At 42.6% G+C, this 24,975-nt stretch overlaps 1 protein-coding gene across 1 annotated transcript; it reads left to right on the forward strand.

The window, feature by feature from the left end:
* Window positions 1-366: 366 nt before the first annotated feature.
* Window positions 367-971, forward strand: LOC124545715 (THAP domain-containing protein 2-like). Its single transcript, XM_047124659.1, has 2 exons — window positions 367-604; window positions 721-971. The coding sequence occupies exons 1-2, from the start codon at window positions 367-369 to the stop codon at window positions 969-971; spliced, it is 489 nt and encodes a 162-aa protein (XP_046980615.1).
* The last annotated feature ends 24,004 nt before the right edge of the window (window positions 972-24,975 follow it).

The following is a 24,975-nucleotide window of genomic DNA, read 5'->3' on the forward strand; positions in this document are numbered from 1 at the left end:
CTCCTTAGTCAAAACATTAGGAAAGCGTTACTGTTGTTTGTGTTGGAAGTGTGTCAGCTGTTGTGATATTGCTGCAATATTTAACTTTTCTAGTTGACTTTTTTGTTACAAAATATAAAGTCAACATGCCTGCAGTGTGTTCAGCGTTCAACTGCACAAATCGCAGCGATAAGACAATAAATATTTCATATTATAAGTAAGTATATTAGTACCGAAATACGACACACGTTTTTTAATGTTTATTAAAGAGTCATTTGCATTGGAACTGTAATTATGCTTAAGACAAATGCAGGAAGTAATTTCTTTATCGTTGATTACAGATTTCCTTTAAAAGATAAGGAAATTACAAAAAGATAGGTTATAAATATGAAGCGAGAAAACTGGTTTCCTACTACAGCCAGTTACCTCTGTTCAGCTCATTTTGAAGAGAAATATATGTACCACACAAATCTCCAGAGGCGCCTTTTGTCAAAACCAGTACCTGCTATCTTTAACTTTCCACCACATTTACAAAAGCAAGATAAAGTATTACGACCACAACCCAGAAAGCGATCTTTCGACAATTTGCAAGATAGTGCTATTACAGTGACATCATTAGCACAAAGTAAGTCAATAATTTAATTTTATTCCGTGTTCTTATTACTTTGAATTGCATACTTTCTATTATAATCTTATGGTGTAGCTCAGTTATAAACTTATGATGTAACTACATTCTTTCAGTGCCTGTCGGACCCACATCTGTTTCTGCTGACCACAATTACTGTCTACCAAGCCCTAAGAAGTTGAAAACACAATATAACAGAGTACAAGCAGAGAATGGGCGACTAAAGAAGCGGATAAAGCAAATGAAGCAACTTAGTGTACGACACAAAAGAAGAATAGTGGAGTTACAGACTTTAGTTGCTGGTTTGAGAAGAAGGCTATGTAGTTCAGTTTCTGATATGTTAAACAGTGAACATGTAGTTGGTTAGTTGAAGGAGCTATTGGAACTTCAGTGCAGTGCTTAAGTATGCCATTATTCTCAGCAAATAAGGAAATTTGCCCTGACCCTACACTTTTATTCTGCCAAGGCATACAGCTACTTACGAAAATTTGTGAAATTACCCCACCCAAGAACGTTTCGACTTTGTTATTGAATTACTATGCTTGTGTTAACTACTTGTAACACATATTTCAAATAAATTCTCGTTCACAGTGTACTGGTTTTTGAGGCTTTGACTGTTTACATTGAAATAGCGACAAAAACATCGCATTTCTGCGCCCGCTACTGTTTCTAATAGTTAACCACAGCATGTTTAGAAGTTTCACCGTAATATTCTGGTGGTACCCGCTCTAATTGCATTAATTTATGGGCAACAAGTAACGTTATAGTGGATGGACAGACTTATTTGAGTTGTCTTGTAGTGTTATCTACATCAAAAAGTTTAGCCATATTTCGACAAAAACATCCCTTTTTGCTGTCAGTGTTTTAGTGGATGGACAGACTTATTTGAGTTGTCTTGTAGTGTCATCTACATCGAAAAGTTTAGCCATATTTCGACAAAAACATCCCTTTTTGCTGTCAGTGTTATAGTGGATGGACAGACTTATTTGAGTTGTCTTGTAGTGTTATCTACATCGAAAAGTTTAGCCATATTTCGACAAAAACATCCCTTTTTGCTGTCAGTGTACACTGAAATCACTGCTGTCTATTGTTTGTTTTAGAAAAAATAAAGCTAGTATTGGCTATTTCAAGTAAGTCAAACGCAGTTACAAGGGGGCGGGACACAGCAGATGAATGCCTTGACTAAAGAAAACATGGCGGCCAGAACTTCAATTTGCTTCAAACATGGCGGACCTATAGCCACTCTATGAAATTTTAACTCGTTGGTACAAATGCATGGTTTGGCAGTGATCCATACAGATAAAATTCTCTCAAGTTTCCAGCTGTATCAAGTTCTTTGAAATCCACTAGCTGATTACTCCTTGGCCATTATCTTATAATTGCTGCTGCAGTCCTTCTACAGCTGTGTTGATTTCTGTGGTGTCTGGGGCTCACCACAGCACCATACATGGTAATGTTTTTGTTGCATGCTCAGTACACGTATTTCAGACTTCCAATGGCCAGGTCCAAAGCTCTACCTAGCTGTAGACTGCCGTCTTTATTGAGGGTGATGTCACGAATTTCTATTTCTATCGTCTCTTATATCACGCTCTCCCAGGAACTAGTAATCCCTGTAATAATATATGTCTTGTGTAATGCAGTATGATGTACATTTTCTAGAGCTTGCTCTGCTATTGCTGATTTCTCATGGTACCGAAGGTGAAAACATCTCTCGTGTTCTACACAGTGTATGCACAGTTTGACACAAAAGTGTTCATACCCACATGACATTTTACCTACTGCTGTCTTTCTAAGCCCTGCATCATCTGTCACAGACTTCATGAGTTGTCGAATTTTTGTGGAGCCCCTGAAGACAGAATCGATATTATGCCTCCTTAGAAGCTAGCTAATCTTTCCTGTTACTGAGCCACAGAATGGCAAAATCGCAAGATTCTTTGTGTCCTCCTCAGTGTTGTTCTAATTACTCGTCTTTGGAAAGCTGACTTGCGAAACCTGGTGGTTGCTGTAGCTGTTTTCCTTGAATATTTTCTCTAAGTGCTCAGTTCCTTCGGTAGGTTTTCAGCATCTGAGACGGCTTCTGCTCGGCCCTCGGACCAGATGGGTGGCATGCGGATCTGAGTCTGTGTGAGTGGGTTTCCCATACTTGGTGCGAGTGGAAGCTTGAGAGAATTTTATCATTATTTATCACTGCAAAACCATGCACTAGAATAGATTACATGGAGTTTGGAACTTGTAACAGGTTTCCCACCAGTATATGTGTAAATTATGATGGCAAAAAGTTTGAAGACGCTGACAGTGTTTAATTCTTGGGATCCACCAGTATGATGGTCATATGTGACCTAGCCCTTGCTACACAGAGCTCATGCTTTGAAACAGTGGAAAGAAATCTGAGAACTGCACTTAGAACACTGTCAAGCTACCACAATCAGAACCAACTCAGACGAAACCCTTCGAAGACACAAGCGTGTGCCTTTCATTTAAGGAACAGAGAATCTAATAGTGAGCTACATATTGAATAGTCAGGCATCCAACTCCAGCATCATCACGCCCCTAAATACTTGGGAGTCACTCTTGACAGAACTCTGACATTCAAAACTCACTGCAAGAACACCAAAATGAAAATCTCCACTACGCACAATCTAATTCGCAAACTAGTGGGGGCATAGTGGGGTTCACATCCACAAACTATTCGCTCTTCTGCAATGGCACTGTGCTTTTCTACTGCTGAATATGCTTCCCCAGTCTGGTACAATCATCTCATGCCAGACAGGTAGACATAGCTCTCAACAAAACCTGCAGGTCGATCACAGGTTGGTCAAGACCTACCCCAGCTGATAAGCTCTACTACCTAGCTGGAATAGCGTAACCATGGGTACGCAGAGCAGTGGCTGCCAACAAGGAGAGACTAGAAGTGGAACAGAACAATGCCCATCCACTGCATGGACATAATCCACCACCGCAGTGGCTGAGCTCGCGTAATAGCTTCCTGAGGACATCTGAAAAGTCACCATTTCACCAGAGAAGGCAAGGCTGGAGTTATGAAAGAAGATGACGCCTCACCAGCACAGATGGATGCCAGAAAGTGAAGAACTACCACCGGGACACAATGAAAGATGGTTGTTGTGGAAATCTTTAAAGAGATTACGTTCAGGAGTTGGATTTTTTTAGTTATCGCACATTCATGAAGACCTTTTCACATGGGATCTGTGGAAAGTACAGTAGCACATTTGTTTTTTTGGGGTACACATTTATTGTGTATTCTTGTTTTTCTGACATGTTATACATTCTAGAGCAGGGGTCTCCAAATTTTTTAGTCTGCGGGCCACATTGACTCCTCCACGAAGTCATAAGGGCCAAGATCTACCTAGTGGGATTAAAGCACCCTAGCACTCCATGATCACCGTAAGGCTACAGGAAAAATGAAATCGCAAAAATCTGAGTTTGCGGGAGTAGCTAGCACTGAAACGAACGGAGAATGGTCTGTCTGTTTATTGTGGATAGCCACAAGTTTAACCATGACCTTCCGCTTTGTAAAGATAGAGCTCCGACAATGTCGCGGTGTATTGGTCGCGATAGGCCTCGAAACTCAATTGTTGGCAATATTGGTACCACCTCAAATATTTGTGCGGGCCGGATACCGGGCATGTCCAGCCAGCTAACGCGTGGCGGTTTGCCGGGCCTCGTGGGCCGGTTTCGCCCCGCGGGCCGTAGTTTGGAGACCCCCGTTCTAGAGAATCTCCAATGGAACAGAATGTACTACTAATCCAACATTAAGTAAGTCACGCAGTCACCTTTGCTTTGGATGTTCCTACATTTCTCGGGAACCTCTAAACTGATGGTCTCTCAGGTCACCCTTGCTTTGGGTGTTCCTACATTTCTCAGGAGCCACTAAATCCCTCCCCCCCCATGAACCATGGACCTTGCCGCTGGTGGGGAGGCTTGCGTGCCTCAGCGATACAGATGGCCGTACCATAGGTGCAACCACAATGGAGGGATATCTGCTGAGAGGCCAGACAAACGTGTGGTTCCTGAAGAGGGGCAGCAGCCTTTTCAGTAGTTGCAGGGGCAACAGTCTGGATGATTGACTGATCTGGCCTTGTAACAATAACCAAAACGGCCTTGCTGTGCTGGTACTGCGAACGGCTGAAAGCAAGGGGAAACTACAGCCGTAATTTTTCCCGAGGGCATGCAGCTTTACTGTATGGTTAAATGATGATGGCGTCCTCTTGGGTAAAATATTCCAGAGGCAAAATAGTCCCCCATTCGGATCTCCGGGTGCGGACTACTCAAGAGGACGTTGATATCAGGAGAAAGAAAAGTGGTGTTCTACAGATCGGAGCGTGGAATGTCAGATCCCTCAATCGAGCAGGCAGGTTAGAAAATTTAAAAAGGGAAATGGATAGGTCAAAGTTAGATATAGTGGGAATTAGTGAAGTTCGGTGGCAGGAGGAACAAGACTTTTGGTCAGGTGAATATAGGGTTATAAATACAAAATCAAATAGGGGTAATGCAGGAGTAGGTTTAATAATGAATAAAAAAAATAGGAATGCGGGTAAGCTACTACAAACAGCATAGTGAATGCAATATTGTGGCCAAGATAGACACGAAGCCCATTCCTACTACAGTAGTACAAGTTTATATGCCAACTAGCTCTGCAGATGATGAAGAAATTGATGAAATGTATGATGAGATAAAAGAAATTATTCAGGTAGTGAAGGGAGACGAAAATTTAATAGTCACGGGTGACTGGAATTCGAGTGTAGGAAAAGAGAGAGAAGGAAACATAGTAGGTGAATATGGATTCGGGGGTAAGAAATGAAAGAGGAACCCGTCTGTTAGAAATTTGGACAGAGCATAACTTAATCATAGCTAACACTTGGTTCAAGAATCATAAAAGAAGGTTGCATACATGGAAGAATCCCGGAGATACTAAAAGGTATCAGATAGATTATATAATGGTAAGACAGAGATTTAGGAACCAGGTTTTAAATTGTAAGACATTTCCAGGGGCAGATGTGGACTCTGACCACAATCTATTGGTTATGAAATGCAGATTAAAATTGAAGAAACTGCAAAAAGGTGGGAATTTAAGGAGATGGGACCTGGATAAACTGACTAAACCACAGGTTGTGCAGAGTTTCAGGGAGAGCATGAGGGAACAATTGACAGCAGTGGGGGAAAGAAGTACAGTAGAAGAAGAATGGGTAGCTTTGAGGGATGAAGTAGTGAAGGCAGCAGAGGATCAAGTAGGTAAAAAGACGAGGGCTAGTAGAAATCCTTGGGTAACAGAAGAAATATTGAATTTAATTGATGAATGGAGGAAACATAATAACACAGTAAATAAAGCAGGCAAAAAGGAATACAAACGTCTCAAAAATGAGATCGACAGGAAGTGCAAAATGGCTATGCAGGGATGGCTAAGAGGACAAATGTAAAGATGTAGAGGCTTATCTCACTAGGGGTAAGATAGATACTGCCTACAGGAAAATTAAAGAGACCTTTGGAGAAAAGAGAACCACTTGTATGAATATCAAGAGCTCAGATGGAAACCCAGTTCTAAGCAAAGAAGGGAAAGCAGAAAGGTGGAAGGAGTATATAGAGGGTCTATACAAGGGCGATGTACTTGAGGACAATATTATAGAATCGGAAGAGAATGTAGATGAAGATGAAATGGGAGATACGATACTGCGTGATGAGTTTGACAGAGCACTGAAAGACCTGAATCGAAACAAGGCCGCGGGAGTAGACAACATTCCATTGGAACTACTGACGGCCTTGGGAGAGCCAGTCCTGACAGAACTCTACCATCTGGTGAGCAAGATGTATGACACAGGCGAAATACCCTCAGACTTCAAGAAGAATATAATAATTCCAATCCCAAAGAAAGCAGGTGTTGACAGATGTGAAAATTACCGAACTATCAGTTTAATAAGGCACAGCTGCAAAATACTAACGAGAATTCTTTACAGACGAATGGAAAAACTGGTAGAAGCCCATCTTGGGGAAGATCAGTTTGGATTCCGTAGAAATATGGGAACACGTGAGGCAATACTGACCTTACGACTTATCTTAGAAGAAAGATTAAGGAAAGGCAAACCTACGTTTGTAGCATTTGTAGACTTAGAGAAAGCTTTTGACAATGTTGACTGGAATGCTCTTTTTCAAATTCTAAAGGTGGCAGAGGTAAAATACAGGGAGCGAAAGACTATTTACAATTTGTACAGAAAGCAGATGGCAGTTATAAGAGTCGAGGGGCATGAAAGGGAGGCAGTGGTTGGGAAGGGAATGAGACAGGGTTGTAGCCTCTCCTTAATGTTATTCAATCTGTATATTGAACAAGCAGTAAAGGAAACAAAAGAAAAGTTCAGAGTAGGTATTAAAATCCATGGAGAAGAAATAAAAACGTTGAGGTTCGCCGATGACATTGTAATTCCTTCAGAGACAGCAAAGGACTTGGAAAAGCAGTTGAACGGAATGGACAGTGTCTTGAAAGGAGGATATAAGATGAACATCAACAAAAGCAAAACGAGGATAATGGAATGTAGTCGAATTAAGTCGGGTGATGCTGAGGGAATTAGATTAGGAAATGAGACACTTAAAGTAGTAAAGGAGTTTTGCTATTTGGGGAGCAAAATAATGATGATGGTCGAAGTAGAGAGGATATAAAATGTAGACTGGCAATGGCAAGGAAAGTGTTTCTGAAGAAGAGAAATTTGCTAACATCGAGTATAGATTTAAGTGTCAGGAAGTCGTTTCTGAAAGTATTTGTGTGGAGTGTAGCCAGGTATGGAACTGAAACATGGACGATAAATAGTTTGGACAAGAAGAGAATAGAAGCTTTCGAAATGTGGTGCTACAGAAGAATGCTGAAGATTAGATGGGTAGATCACATCGCTAATGAGGAGGTACTGAATAGACTTGGGGAGAAGAGGAGTTTGTGGTACAACTTGACGAGAAGAAGGAATCGGCTGGTAGGACATGTTCTGAGGCATCAAGGGATCACAAATTTAACATTGGAGGGCAGCGTGGAGGGTAAAAATCGTAGAGGGAGACCAAGAGATGAATACGCTAAGCAGATTCAGAAGGATGTAAGTTGCAGTAGGTACTGGGAGATGAAGAAACTTGCACAGGATAGGGTAGCATGGAGAGCTGCATCAAACCAGTCTCAAGACTGAAGACCACAACAACGACAATTAAATCCCTAACAGATGTTCTCTCAGGTCACCCTCTAAGAGTCACTCCATCCTTCTGTAGTTAACCTGTGCTATTATTCTGCTACCATGCTTATTGATTCGATGGTTTGATAATGTTCATACCTACCAGCACATGCTTAATTCGGTGTTGAGATATTTTTACATTTTTCTTGAGGTGAGGGCATTTGGTATGTCGCAAATATCCTGCATATCAGGTGGGACAGTTTTGTCGTCATTGGTTCTACGGAGTGTGTAAAACAACCAGAAATTTAAGTATATTGTGCCAGAAGGAGAGAGCTCTGTCTAATTCTGAGGAATGACTGCAACCTAGAGTCAAATGTACATTACCAACAGCATTCTGACACTCTCCAGCGTCTTACCAAAAAGCGAATATGCTCTCGCACGATCCTCTAAGATTAGTGGCGATTATCCAAGACGACTGTTTTGGAGATACTAAAGGGAGTTATTTGCGCGAGAACATCTGCAGAGTTTGAAAGTGGATGTTTGAGTCTTTCTGTGGATCATGCTGGGATGCTGCAATTGGTTGCGCTATGCTCGTAAGAGACAACAGATTCGGATCTGAGTTTTGGTCCAGCGTAATCCATGATTTAGAAAGGAACGCCGAAAGCATCGAAAGGTTTGAAAATCAGTAAATGGCAAGATGATACAAAGGAAGTATGTTATTTATGATACAGCAGGATCTGCTGATACTGTCTAAAGAAGTCTGCTGATCCACAATATTAAGTGTATCAGAAGTATAACTTTTGGGCAGTAATCTAGATTGCTTTGTATTGATATTATTTCTTAATTTCAGGTTAATGTAGACGACTAGGTGATTATTGTAACAGTTTTAAGTAAGACTGATGATTGTACGATGCATATTTTACGAAATTAAAATTCGAAGGTTTCATAATTCCCGTGTCGACTTTTTACCAGAAAAAAGTATATCCTACTGAATCGAATTAGTATGGAACAAAGGCAAAGCTAGTCGAAGGAATGGTTTGACTGCATTGGAAGTCGTCTGCATTTGGCGTGCTACGACCTGACAATCAGTTCACTTGGCCAATTAGAGGGAAATTATTGTCAGAGATGCAGTGGAGGTTGGGTTTTTCACACACATAAAACATTGCCAGAGATGAAGGCTGTGTTAACTGCCAGAATATAAATCGTAGTACGGATTGGTAATAGAATCCAGTACTTTTCAGTTTGTAATCTTATACCTACAGCCATCAAAGCTCACAACAAACCTTACAAGAATCTGAGTAAGCTATTATTTTCTTGATAATATAGAAAATCCATCATTATTTTCCTGGGAAGGTCATCCATATCTATATGTATACTCTGCAAGTTCCTATGTGGTGCATGGCGGAGAGTACCCTGTACTGCTACTAATCTTTCTCTTTCTTGTTCCACTCGAAAATGGAGCGAAAGTGAAACGCCTGTCTATGTGCTTTCTTACGAGTCCTGACTCTTTGTGTCTTGTCTTCGTGATCTTTATGCGAGATGTCAGTTGATGGCAGCAAACTCGTTGGCAAATGTCGGTACTCTAAATTTTCTCAATACTGTCCTGCGAATATAACGTCTCTTTTTCCTCCAGGGATTGCCATTTGAGTTCACGTAGCATATCTGAAAGAGTCACATGTTGATCTAACGTTCCGGTTACAAATTAGCAGCACACCTCTGAATTTCTTCAACGGCTTCCTTTAATTCGATCTGCTGGAGATCCCAAATGCTCACGCGGAACTCAAGAATGGGTCGCACAAACGTCCTGTGAACGATCTGTGTTATAGATTAGTTCTGTATGGCCGAGGCATGAGATTAACGCCAAATGATAGTTAAGTATAGGACCAAAGTTGCAGAGTACTCTCTGTAAAACTAATTGCAGTTGTTAGTGGAAGTGAAACGAAAGGTGTTACATGGTTCGGCAGAGTGAGTTCCGAGCTTTATTTGTGTTTAATTTCTCAGGCATTATGGGAATAATTTACCTTGAACTATTTTTTCATAGAAACTGGCATGTTGGAAAGTTAACAGTAATGCCTTTCCACTTCGTTGTATTAGAAGCTCTACGACAGCCGCAAATCGTGGGATTTTGAGTGGGCGTCCTCGCAAATTACAACCGGATTGCTGTGAACTGTTTCGCTCCGCATCGTACAAGGACAGCCGCAAACTCCTTGGTAAAAGGGCTCAGTGACAGCTTAAAATTCTCCCTCGCTTACCTAGTAGGAATACATCATCATCTTTCTTGTGCTCTTCAAACTCAGAGAAGCATAAGCAAATTGCTCGTCACTTTTTAAAATACACTGAAGAACCCAGAAGATATGTGACGCACATCTCATCGGCGAATATGTAAATGATTAGAGCTGCAATTCCCTGTAACAGGTAGACAGGCGACGAGAGTACATTAGTGTTGTTCGCGTTAAGCGTTGTTACCGAGTCTGGTAGGGTATATATGGAGCAAGAACAACGTCTGATGTTGAGTGATCACTGTGCAGCGCACGGAGATGCTGTGAGATCGTGTGGTCGAATCGTGCGATATCCAGATTTGTGGGATATTCTGAAGTGACAGTGACTCATTGTTGGACTGCATGGGAATGTGAGAGCAGGCATTCTTGTCAACAGGATTACAGTCGACCAAGTCTGATCAGGAAAAGGGATGATCGCTGAATTGTGCACCAAGCACACTGTAACCACTTGGCATCTGTGCGTGCTATCCAAGAACAAGTAATGGACTTCCTGTAACATGCAGTATCATCACACTGGGGCTGTTGATAAAATATTGATACATCGGTACATAATTTTTCCAGGAAACATAGTTATTTATCGGCGATATCCTTTTGGCCGGTATATCGATATCGGAATGTCAAGATCGAGTGCCGATATTTTTGTTTTATATTACATTTTTTTCGTAATTTTCAGTTAATATTTTAATTTGTTCTTTTGAAACTTAGCAATAGAATATTGCTTTATTTTCACTGTGTGAAAGAGATTCACTACCTTTTGAGCTTTCGTCACGTCTAGTCTTTCTCTTTCACTGTGTGAAGCAAGTGTACATGGCACAAAGAAGAAGTCAGATCGCACTGAAGGGTGGAAGTGTGAATGGTATAACAAGTTATCCAATGTGGAAATATAGAAGACCAGTTGCGTTACAAAAAAAATTTTGATGCAGCTAGTGTGCTATTTCTTCACATCGGCATTCTTCAAAAACTGTTGCTGAAAATGATGAACAAAAATCTAAATGACACGATTGGTCTGTGCAGTGGGCGCGAACCTGTGAGGGTAAATGCTGACGTAATCGGCGGTCGACGCTACCAACAGAAACCGCAGTGTTTCACTTCACCACGCAATGTTGACACTTCAACTGCTGGGTCACTGGCGTTTGCTGAAATGGAAAAAAAACAAGGAAGTTGACATGAAGTGTTGTGGACAAATCAGATGTGTGACGGAACCGAAAGACGGACCCATCGGACACCCTTTATTCTGCTTCTTACATGCAGTTACCACTGTTAGCAAAGTGGTTATCGCCAAGCGTGAACTTTCAATTATTGCTCTAAGGTGGATAAGCAAGCTGCTAGCTTGTTGATGCACAGAAAATCTAATCAAAAACCAATACTATTATACTAGCCCATTATATAGCTCTAAAACCGGCTTTGTATTTACTATGTGCAGCCGATATTTTTATAGGCCGGTGCGTTGATATCTTTTCCGGTGATATATCGATATGCTTTATCTATATATCCATGTCTAGTAAGGACATTTTATAAAGATCGATATATCGGAATCGTTATTTTTAAAGATCGACAGCCCTACATCCCACACCAATGGTGGGAGACTAGCAAGAGCCGGACTAGGGAATTAATGTCTCATACACAGGTGGCAGTTAACAACATAATACAAACAGCTGCATCTGAAGTGCTGCTGTGACTGGAAAGCATGAACTGCTGATGAACGGCGTCGCATTGTTCAGCTATGAATCGCAGTTCTGCACTACCCTAGTCGATCAACGTCAGGGGTGCATGATGGCGACTTCGGGCGAAAGCCCATTCCTCCAATGTTTTGGAAAAGCACAGCAGTGTCACCCCTCGTGCCACTGGAGAGCCATCGGGCATGACATCAGATCACAGCTGGTAGTTGCTGATGGAACTCTGGTGATACAACAGTACGTCCCAGACATCCTGGGTCTTCATCAGCTGCCGGCCGAAGTGGCCGTGCGGTTTAAAAGGCGCTGCAGTCTGGAACCGCAAGACCGCTACGGTCGCAGGTTCGAATCCTGCCTCGGGCATGGATGTTTGTGATGTCCTTAGGTTAGTTAGGTTTAACTAGTTCTAAGTTCTAGGGGACTAATGACCTCAGCAGTTGAGTCCCATAGTGCTCAGAGCCATTTGAACTATTTTCTTCATCAGCTACCTCTCGTGCAACGGTATCGTAGGAACATTTTTCAAAAGGAGTGTGCTCGTCCACACATGGCACGTGTGTCTATGAACTCTCTGGGTGATGCTGAGGCACTCCCATTGTTAGCAACATCCACAAATCTGTCCTCTGTCCCCAGTGAGGTTGGTGTCGGACCGGCTGAGATGTCAATTCCATCTCAGTGCCAAAATCCGGGATTTCAAGGAACAGTTACAGCAGCTGTGAGCCACTTCATCTCATTAGTAGTAGTAGTAGTAATAGCAACAGCAGTACTGTAGTAGCTTCATTCATACATAAATCACTTTTGCAAGGATAATGGACATGACTTTAGATTACAACCAAAATAGCAACAAAAACAGTGTAATTCATGTATTCAGGCACCTACATACTTACAGGTATAGTTTGATAAGGATTGGACAAGCACTCTGACGTGGGTTTGTAGTACGAACCATACCAATATTTGCCTAAAGTAACCTAGGGAATCCACAAAAAATCTGAATCAAGATTGGATCCTCCACCCTTTCGAATACAAGGCCAGTCTGTCTGAAATAGTACTACATCTACATCTATCTGATTTGGTTTCTTGCTAGTGTACAAATAAGTTATTTAATAATGTAAATGGCTAGTGCTGCACTGTTCATCCATTTCTCACTCCCAGTCACTTCACGCTCTGCAGACATTGTTTCATGACATTACACACGCTATCAGCTAATGTCAGCACCATAACATCGATGCCTGGTTTCCATTTTGAGTACAGTAACACCCAGTCTGCTAGCCCGAAAAACTGAGTCAGCATCATCCTATAACAAGTAAGATGCTCTGTACATTTTTCCAGAAAAGAAAAAAAGAAGGAAAAATATAGTACGAAGGTGTTAGGTGAAATATTCTGTGTTTTAATATCGTTGTTATTATTGATTATATGTACTATATTTTTTACCAAACCCATACTCTGTGTTATCTAAATAATCCTTCAGTGCATAGAATGTATTACTTAACAGGTATTCTTAATTGCCTTTTTATGTAAGTTTGTTTTAATAATCTCTTTAACCTCCTTGAGAAATTTGAGTCTTGGCAAATGTAAGTTCAATCACGTTCTTGGTCCATGGTCATGGCTAGAGCTATCTGTGAAGTAATAATCAATGTTATTTTCGATACATATAATGGATTGGCAAAAGTACCCACATCGTCTACTTCAATTCCCCAGGGTTCTGAACGTATCTTGACAATGAACTCTATTACTGTTTTGGTTATTATTCGTAAGGACCTTTTCCATAGTTTGAAACCTGTGTTTATATTTTGTGCGTTTGTTCTCCATGGAAGAATTCCATAGCTAAGAACTGTGTGAATAAATGAATAGGAGATCATACAACGGCTTCATGACACTTCCTAATGGAATCGGTGCATGTATCGAGGACATGAGCCCTTTCTGTATCTTCTGGCCGCTCTGGCGATCATATCGTTAGGTGAGAGCAGCGGGCGGCCTTGTTTTCAAAGGAGAGCCCCCACGTTTTTCTGTAAGCATTTCGGAAGCCATGCTACACGGTTCTAATCAGAGAGGGTGCAACGCTGTACCGATACGTGAGCTCGTTGCACCAATTTCTTTGTAAATGTGACTTGATTATGCAATCACTGAAGCATATACCTCTCAATCCGCGATTTTTCATTTTGTTTCTTCCTCAGCTTCATTGTGCTTTACTCATTTTTGTCAGGCAGTGTAGCTGATTGAGGCTCCTTCATTCGATTTAACCTAAAATGTGTATATTTTGACTTCTTGTCTAATTAAAAGACAATATAATGTTACAGAAGGGATCAGTTGATAGAACACATACTGAGGCATCAAGGCATAGTCCGTTTGATTAAACAGGGAATTGTGTGTGTGTGTGTGTGTGTGTGTGTGCGTGTGTGTGTGTGTGTGTGCCTGTCTGTGTGTAGTGATGAGAGGGAAGGAAAGGGGGGCTGTAGAGTTAGACCTAGGCATAAATACTGGAAAAAACTGCAAATATATTTAGATGTAAACAAGTTCAAATGGATGTAGGTTGCAGCAGCTGTTCAAAGATGAAGGGACTTAGATCAACCTTACACTATCCCCTTGCGACACATTCACTTTTTATGAGCCTCAATGCTAATACAGGTACAGGAGAAATAATACGGCATACACATTGCATCCAAAACTACCTATGAATTACAAGCAGTACAAAACAAACATACCTACAAAAGATAAACATTTTACTTAAAGGTTTTTTAATTCTTGAACTTATCTGAGGTACAAGTTTTATTTGTGTTTACAATTGTAAGGTGGTAATGTCATTTTGATTTTTGTATGCCATCGATGCACACGTCAGAGAGAGAGTAAATTGCGTTACTGTTAAACAATCTTTGGTTTTGTCATGGCACAGTCTTAGCATATGCGCAGTCTGATATATTCTTAGCTGAAGTGTGGTAGGTGATGGACGTATTTAGCAGTGCTATAGGGACTTGTGATTGTATCTGTTAGATGAAGGAAGATGAAGGGACAGCCATGATGAATATGTTGTATATACTGGAAGGCCAAAAGGACGTAAATTTTGAATAATGTCATTATTTTCGAAGAGAAGCAGTCTGAGGTAATACTACAGCATTGTGCAGCTAGGAGTGGTTATTGTCAGCTAGTTAACTTGCTCAGAGCTAAAAGAAAGGTCATCCCACTTCCCTGAGTCATGCGTTAACATATTAATTGATTAAGCTGTTTGATTTTTAAAGAAATTCTCTATTAATATTGTACCTATTTAAAATCATTATTCACTTGGTTCAGAATAGTACTGTTCAGATGTACGTTATGTGTGATGATTATGAGAAGTATTGCTGTCTTTTTCAATAAATATTTCATTCTAAAATCGCTGTCTTGGAATATCATTTCATAGGAATAGTTACTGTCGTCACCCCACTCTTTATAACTATGCTTTACCACATCCAACAGTTTGAATATGAAACAGAAATCTAGTTTAGCCGATTCCTGCTTTCTCTTTGCTGTTGTGCTTTCGAGAAATCTGCAACAATGTTGTCAAGAAGCGAAGTAAGTGGATATTTTGATTATGGCCAGATAATTGTTTTACTTCAGTTGCAACGACAGAACAAAAATCCCCTCAAGAATTGTTAGCAACTAGGGACAATATGGCTACACAAATGAAGAATTTTATAGAGTAAAAGGTAAAGTTGAGCTAAATTTCATACAGAAACTAATATAGTGGGGAGGTGCACAATCTTAATTAATAGCAACTAAGGAAAGATTGTAGCAGAAAATATACATTCAAGAAGAAGAAGACGAATTCCGTATATCTTGACCTCTGCTTTTTGGAGAAAATTGTAGGACCTGTTTGGTACCGCAGGAGTCCTTAATCAGAGGAGAGATCAGATCAACCATATTACAGAAAGATAACGTTCATCCTTGCAGATCAGAAAGTGAACCTGATAATGTATTAGTTAACTGCATGACAAGGTCCTGGAATTAACCCTATTAATAATGGTAATAATACTTACATACTTTTAGGAAAGAAAAGCTGGCTGAAACCACACTCGCTAATATCACCCTATTTTATTAAAGATTACGAATGTGAAATTAATTGTGGGAAGGAAAGTGTAAGAATTAGGGACACACATGATATTCGGTTGTGTTTATAGACAACCAGCACCAGGAGCCTTAAGCCGTCCTCGCACGGGACGAGGCAGCTAACGTTGACATGGACACGGATGGGACATAATATCTCACGAGAGGCAGCGTCGTCGGCACACGGGATGGGTTGGTTAACGTGATTTGCGCTCTCAGCGCTCTCTGGAAGCCGTTGTCGTCTTTATTTGGTTTGCAAATCATGCACGTAAAACAGGTGCGTTAACTTTGTCAGCAACTGTCGAAGATGAGTGGAGAAAATCGCAAAGAAAATTCTGGACTCGTCGCTGGCTTGAACAGCGAAGTGGTGGTAGTGGGACACTACATAATGCTGTACAACGATCTGAGGTACATACAAGTAGAAGTTATTAATTAACTCAACTGAATTTCATTTTCGTTTTTAAATTCGGTATAGTTAAGGTATAGTTTCTAATGTCAGACTGCACATGCATAATACACATATTCTCGATGTTTCATTGACTACATACACTCTGAAATAAAGTGCTTCATCACATGATTTCATGATCGAGATTCATTTTGTAACTTCATTCGAATGCAAGAGGGGATTTTTTTTTCTAAGCTGCTCACCATCATTGAAAAAGATATTTACTGGCGAGACATAGGCTTGAGCCAGACTATAAACCCAGCTACATGAGGGCTGAATGAAAAGTAATGCCTCCACCTTCGTTAATTGGGTTTGGATGGGAATATTTTAATAAATCAAGTGCAGAAATAATTCTCAGAATGTGGCCTTTAATAACGAATATTCACTTTCCCACATAACCAGCAGCCAATTGGATAACGATGAACAAGTTTTCTGAAGCCGTCACGGAAGAAGTCGACACTCTGTTTCCGCAACCACAGTCTCACAGTTCTCTCGACGCCTTCATGTTTCCGCAAACACAGTCTCACAGTTCTCTCGACGTCTTCATCAGAAGCATAATGATGCCCCGCAAATCGACTTTCGTTATCGGGAAGAGATGGGGCTAAATCTGGACTGTATGGAGGATGCCGTACAGTGGTGAGATTCAGTCTCTGAAGTTCTTCTGTGGTGACATGTCATACAATGCAATAGTGTCACCTACATGTTCTTGTGAAATGCCGATTGTGATTGTAATTTCTCTCTGAGTGATACTACGATCGTCCTGAATCAATCTCTCAACTTTTTGCTTGTGAAGCTCGGTGGTTGCTGTCACTGGACACCCAACTCTTTGTTTGTCACACTTTAAACTCACTTGCCCAACGACGCACAGTGCTCACATCAACACAATCACCATAAACTGCTTTCGTTCTCTAATGAATCTCCTTTGGGGTGACACCTTCTGCTGTCAAGAATTCAGTGACTGCACGTTGCTTAAATCGCATTGATCGTCCGTCTGCACAGGGTTCCATACTTTACACTGCAACAACACAACCGTTCAATGCTAAGGCTTCCCGCCAATTGGAGCTGTAGAGAAGGGGCTATCTACAGAACAAGCCAATATCTTCCACATACCAATGCTTTTAACTGCTGAAGAGTTACGAAGGTGGAGGCATTACTTTTCAGTCAACCCTCGTATATAGAAAGGCAGTCACTTTAAGATTTCGGAGCACTAGGCGAACATGCCAGTTATTGGCTTTTGTAACAAGAATTGCAGCAAATATATTACTTATAATAAACAAAGCCGACTTCTGAGATAATGCGTCTATTAAATGAATAAGAAAGACCCAGAGTCATTTAGAAGACAAAAGGTGAAAAAAATTGTAAGTAGGTGGACGCAAACCTGCTACCTCTCCCTGCAATACGATTTCACGACGTATCAACTGCGCTACAACCATATCTCCGTAAGCAGCATACATTATCTGAAGGCTATGTCTACAAATGTCATTACTAGATATTTAATATGCTAATTGTATCAAGCGATGCGCTTTTGATAGATCATCTCTGGGCAATAACATTAAAACGTTATACTTTCATAGCACATCAAGTTATAACACTAAAAATAAACTACAGAAGGTCTTTACCTACCGATACGTAGTTTCCTGTCATTTGATTATAACCAATCGTAGCTAAAACGACGCATTTTCGATAGATCCTCAATCTGCTTATGCTTTGAAATAGCTTATATTTATATTAAGTACTCTATGAGAAAGAAAACCCACCGAATTCGGTGTGTGACGCCATACACTATTGCGGCTACTATTTTCTGCTTGTTATGTGAAATGGTATTGCATCTTAGTGGCCACATTCCTCACCATGAGGCAAAACATCAGAAATTCCAGGTTCTTATATCACGCTACGAAGTGTAGTGGAACGAGGAATTCCACGCTATGACGTCGCCAGCTCTACGTCCACGTGCGTTTTTACGTCCTGTGAGAGGACGACTAATGACAGAACGCATCAGAGGAAGCCTGAAGAGTATCGCTGGTAAATGTCATGACTGTGTTAATATAATCGCCTTTGCAATTACCTTTATCAGTTAGAGTACTTCCTTGTGAGGGCAACGTGTTAAAACTAGTAACTAACAAGACAATAGTTACGTTAAGAGGATGATATCAATGTTTACAAGGCTTTTATAACATCACTGACTGTGAAGGGAAGTAGAAGAAAAGTTGCTTCAGCACGACACTCTTACACAGTTAAAAACACGATACGATTTCACCATAGAAATTCATGGACAAAGCCTGCATTATCATGCAATATTTACTGGAATTATCAAATGCCTTTGTTTCTTAATGTATCAAAACTAGGAGACAGACAAAATTTTGAACCCGACGCTTACATTTATGTAAAACAATGCATTTGTCGATTTAATCACTCAGGCATGACTGACAAGTTGTTCCCACAGCTTCAGTTCTTCCATTATATCTCTCACACTATTTAAGCTGTACCTTGCTTGAATTATCAGTGCCGATTGAAGGGACATAACAAAGAACGGTTTAACTACAGCCTAGGATTTGTTTCCAGAACTTGTCTTTGACTCGACAGGGAATGCAGTGCCTCACTCTCTAGGGGTGATGAAATTTATTAAACTTTGAGTCCAGTATGGTTTACCATGGAGGGAAACAAAACAAACATGGAATATCGTCGACATACTGCTGTACTGCAAGGGTGCCGTGGATGACAACCAAAGGGATACTACTATGAAAAGAAATGACACTCCAGACCATCACTCCTGGTTGGTTGCCCGTAAGGCGGGCGACATTCAGGTTGGTATCCAACTGCTGTCCAGAGTGTTTCTAGAAACGTCTTCGGCGGTCACTGGGGCTCATTTCGAAGCGGGACTCATCGTTGAAGACAATTCTACTCCAGGCAATGAGATTCGAGGCCGAAGACGTGTCTGCAGGCGTCTCGGACAGTGGTGGGATATCAGCCTATCATCTGCTATAGGGCTCGACAACCGAGAGTGATAGTCTGGGGTGCCATTTCTTTTCATAGCATGACGCCTTTGGTTGTCAGCAGCGACACGTCTTGTTACCCTTCCTGTCAAGCCATCCTGGGCTTGAATTTCAACAAGATAATGTCTGCGCCCACATGGCGAGAGCTTGCCGAACCCTATCTTGGCCAGCAAGGTCGTCCGATGTCTCCCCAACTGAGAAGGTTTGGAGCACTCTGGGCATACCCCTCCAACCAGCTTGGGATTTTCACGCTCTTACGCGCGAATTGGACAGGATTCGTAGGTCAAACAAACCTGTGATCATTCGTGCTCGCCTTCTTTGTCAAAGTTAAATATTCAAATAGATCTATTTGGTTTAAGTTCCACACTCCTGAGAAATATTCCAGGATGGGCCACAAGAGTGTTACGTAAACAATCTCCTTTGTAGATTGCTTTCATTTTCCCAGTAGAAGTCTGTCCGCGCCCGGTAGCTGAGTGGTGCCGGCACGGTAGCTCAGCGTGTTCGGTCAGAGAGATACCTGCCCTCTGTAATAAAAAAACTGAGTTAATCGATCAACGACGAACTTAAACGGGTGTCTTACGACACCCGCCCCCAGCAGATGCAACGACGAAAGCGAACAAAATGAGATAGGTCAGCGCGACAGAATGTCAATCCTAAGGGGCTGGGTTCGATACCCGGCTGGGTCGGAGATTTTCTCCGCTCAGGGACTGGGTGTTGTGTTGTCCTAATCATCATCATTTCATCCCCATCGACGCGCAAGCCGCCGAAGTGGCGTCAAATCAAAAGACTTGCACCCGGCGAACGGTCTACCAGACGGGAGGCCCTAGTCACACGACATTTTTTATAGTAGAAGTCTGTCACCTGGTTTATCTACGACTGAGCCTATGTGATCATTCCGATTCATATCCCAACCAACTTTTATACCCAGATGTTTGTATCAGTTGACTGATTCCACTAGCGTCTTGGTTATATTTTTGCGTTCGATGAAGTGCACGCTTTTATATTTATGAACTTTTAAAGGAAGCTGCCAGTCTGTGCACTAGTTTCAATCTTATCAAGATCGAAGCACTTGTGCTGCTTCATTTCAAGTAGTCTTCATTATCAGTAACTGCATCATCTGTAAAAAGTCTGAGATTTCTGTTGTCTGCCAGGTTATTAATATACAATACGGACAGCAAGTTTCCAAATACACTTACTTGAGGAACACATGAAGTTACTCCTACATCTGGCTATAATTCTCCAGCTAATATAAAATGCTGCGACCTGCTTCAAGAAATCCACAATCCAGTTGCAGATCTCGTTTGGTACACCATGTGATCGTACTTTTATTAACAAGTATAGGTGTGGTACTGTGTCAAATGCTTTTCGATTGTCGATAGTTACTTAATCCGTGTGAATCCTGGATCCAAGTGTTTCAGGACGTCATATGTGAAGAGTTCGAGCTGGTTTTTTGCATGATCGCTATTTTCGAAATCCGCATTGACTGGCAGGGAGGTAGTCGTTCTGTTCAAGATACCTCGTAATGTTTGAGCTCGGAATATGACCTAAGACTAAAAAATGGTTCAAATGGCTCTGAGCACTATCGGACTCAACTTCTGAGGTCATTAGTCCCCTAGGACTTAGAACTAGTTAAACCTAACTAACCTAAGGACATCACACACATCCATGCCCGAGGCAGCATTCGAACCTGCGACCGTAGCGGTCTCGCGGTTCCAGACTGCAGCGCCTAGAACCGCATGGCCACTTCGGCCGGCTAAGACTAAAACTTCAAAGAAATGAAAGGTCTTACATAAACCTGTGTCAATCTGATGGTCTACGACAAGCAGGAAGAAAGGTTGCCAGCAAGGAAACAACAGCGAGAGCGATATGCAGTGTGTCCAGTAGATAGTTTTGTTGGAGCTGAAACGGAAAGCGAAGAAATTTGCACTCATCACCTGCCGAAAACAGCTACAGAAATTGCCAAAATATCGTGTAAGGCAACTGAGACTTACGCTGCTGCAGAACACAGATTCTGAGAAATTGTCAGTTTCACCGACGAATCTTCCACTACGCTCATGTTAGGAGAAAAACAGAACACCTTGAACATTTTAATAGCTCATGTCCTGCAGAAATGGCTAGCACTTCATTCACCTCGATTCAGCATGTGTCCTGTCGCCCGAACAGCGTCCTACAGTATAGCCATCCACGCTGAATTCACCTGGCCCTAAAGTTCATCTGTGGTGGTTAGCATTGGGTCACGGCAATGTACCAGTCATTTCACCATACCCCATACATTTTCGTTTGGTGATCAGGCGGGCTAGACCAAAAGTCTGACAGCCTATGGCACCAAGAAGTAATGTGTTCATGCATCAACATGTGGTCATGTAATGTCTTTCTGAAAAGTGGCGTCTGGGATGTTGCCTAGAAAGGGTATGGCTACGGGTCACAAGATGTCATTCACATAGGTCACACTGATCAAAGTGCCCTGGACACGCACCAACTGTGATTTGTGGTTGTACGCAACACACCAAATGCCTTGACTTGGCACTGTATGTCTCGTGCGAATACAGTCAGTACAATGCAGCTCCCCCTTTATGCGGCGAATCAAAATGTGGCCATCATTTTCAAACAAACAGAACCTGTATTCCTCCAAAAACGCTATGTGATACCATTCCTGTCCCCAGTGATGACGTTCCATAAACGCATGCTTCTGCACATTCGTCAAAGGTAGGTGGAGAAGTGGACGACGCACATGTAATCCCTGCCGTAACAAATGGTGATGCACTGTCACCCATGACACTGTACAATGTGTTACACTGTTCCACCGGTTTGCCAGAGCTGAGGAGGACGCAGCTCTGTCCTGCAATGCCATTTGGATGAGGTGTCCATCTTTCAGTGAGTGGTCTGGGTGGTGCGACCTGCCCCATGTCATCGTGTTCTACAGCCTTCCGTGAACCATTCTGCACAAACCCATTGCACTGTCGAAACATTTCGGCCGACATGAGCAGCAATTTTCCAGATGGATGCATCACTTTCTCTCATGCCAATCACGAGGCCTCTTTCAAACTCGATAAATCTGACAGTATGTTTCGTGAATACGTCTACGAGGCATCCTGCACGTCTGCTCAAGTCACACTGATCCATTATCTTCGGTTTATAGTGACAACAAGAACTGCAGGCACTTCCCGGTAGGTACCGTTGCGCAGCGATTACGATGTTGACATGGTTCAAATGCTAATCGTTTCTGCAGAACATACTAATGTATACGTGCTGTGAATATGAACGTCCTGTCTCTACTCGTTCAAGGTGTTCTATTTTTTCTGAACATGAGTGCATCACGAATAATTAGTATTTTAAGCTATGGAAATGCAGACTATGCTGGGAGGAGATATACGGCATTGTAACCTCTGCAGTTAACAGAGAGACGAAGCTTCGAAGTGTGATGGTCTTAAAACAGCCAAAGGGGACAAAAATTAATGGCTGCCGACAATATCATTCAGGAATACAGGCACAATTCTGTCCTCAAAGAATAAACCGTCGTCAGGAGAGGCAAATTCCGGCTTTGCAGGTAATTAAGTGGCAACACTCCAGTAGAAAGATTAAGTGGGGTAAAATGACAAGAAAACTATAGGCAGTTTAAGTTAATAACAATGCAATAATGTGTTGGGAAAATTTAATTAAGTACTCCATTTTCAACTTACGTCAAGGGCAGAATGCTTAACACAGCAGTGTTAGATACATACACTCCTGGAAATGGAAAAAAGAACACATTGACACCGGTGTGTCAGACCCACCATACTTGCTCCGGACACTGCGAGAGGGCTGTACAAGCAATGATCACACGCACGGCACAGCGGACACACCAGGAACCGCGGTGTTGGCCGTCGAATGGCGCTAGCTGCGCAGCATTTGTGCACCGCCGCCGTCAGTGTCAGCCAGTTTGCCGTGGCATACGGACCTCCATCGCAGTGTTTAACACTGGTAGCATGCCGCGACAGCGTGGACGTGAACCGTATGTGCAGTTGACGGACTTTGAGCGAGGGCGTATAGTGGGCATGCGGGAGGCCGGGTGGAATTGCTCAACACGTGGGGCGTGAGGTCTCCACAGTACATCGATGTTGTCGCCAGTGGTCGGCGGAAGGTGCACGTGCCCGTCGTCCTGGGACCGGACCGCAGCGACGCACGGATGCACGCCAAGACCGTAGGATCCTACGCAGTGCCGTAGGGGACCGCACCGCCACTTCCCAGCAAATTAGGGACACTGTTGCTCCTGGGGTATCGACGAGGACCATTCGCAACCGTCTCCATGAAGCTGGCTACGGTCCCGCACACTGTTAGGCCGTCTTCCGCTCACGCCCCAACATCGTGCAGCCCGCCTCCAGTGGTGTCGCGACAGGCGTGAATGGAGGGACGAATGGAGACGTGTCGTCTTCAGCGATGAGAGTCGCTTCTGCCTTGGTGCCAATGATGGTCGTATGCGTGTTTGGCGACGTGCAGGTGAGCTCCACAATCAGGACTGCATACGACCGAGGCACACAGGGCCAACACCCGGCATCATGGTGTGGGGAGCGATCTCCTACACTGGCCGTACACCACTGGTGATCGTCAAGGGGACACTGAATAGTGCACGGTACATCCAAACCGTCATCGAACCCATCGTTCTACCATTCCTAGACCGGCAAGGGAACTTGCTGTTCCAACAGGACAATGCACGTCCGCATGTATCCCGTGCCACCCAACGTGCTCTAGAAGGTGTAAGTCAACTACCCTGGCCAGCAAGATCTCCGGATCTGTCCCCCATTGAGCATGTTTGGGACTGGATAAAGCGTCGTCTCACGCGGTCTGCACGACCAGCACGAACGCTGGTCCAACTGAGGCGCCAGGTGGAAATGGCATGGCAAGCCGTTCCACAGGACTACATCCAGCATCTCTACGATCGTCTCCATGGGAGAATAGCAGCCTGCATTGCTGCGAAAGGTGGATATACACTGTACTAGTGCCGACATTGTGCATCCTCTGTTGCCTGTGTCTATGTGCCTGTGGTTCTGTCAGTGTGATCATGTGATGTATCTGACCCCAGGAATGTGTCAATAAAGTTTCCCCTTCCTGGGACAATGAATTCACGGTGTTCTTATTTCAATTTCCAGGAGTGTATATTCGAATGCACCGAGTCACCTATGACCAAATATTCTACAGCTGCATTGCATTTGCTCTATTTTCTGTATGTCTATGTCTATAACTGTATTGTGGATGGATCCCATGATCCAGGGAACACCTGAGTTAGTGTTAGAATGTGGATCCATGCCGAATTATATCTGGAACGGCGTCTGGATGTCGGTCCACAATCCGCTATGTCTGGGACAGGATTCGAAGATGGATCCACGATGCATTATATTCGGAACAGTGTCTAGAGGACGGTCTGCAGTGCGGTACGTCTGGGATAGATGCATCCATCCACCAGCCAGAGGACTGGGTCAGTTTTATTGGAGCCGTCACGACACACACACAGACACAGAGATACCGAAAATAGAGCAAATGCACTGCATCTGTTGAATATTTGGTTGTGTGTTACTGGGAGCATTTGCGTACAGTGTTACACTACACTGTCCGACTAATATGATGTTCTGTCTTGTACATAAGACTAATACTCACGAAACACTATCTCCATCCTTCCAACGGACATGTAGCACACAAAATAGCGGCATTGGGATCATGTGCCGTCATCGTGGATGTTCAAACAGTATAAAAGCAGGTGTGTTGGCGCAGCAGTG

This window comes from Schistocerca americana, chromosome 8, assembly GCF_021461395.2.
Source record: "Schistocerca americana isolate TAMUIC-IGC-003095 chromosome 8, iqSchAmer2.1, whole genome shotgun sequence".
In the NCBI taxonomy this organism is placed as follows: Eukaryota; Metazoa; Arthropoda; class Insecta; order Orthoptera; family Acrididae; genus Schistocerca; species Schistocerca americana.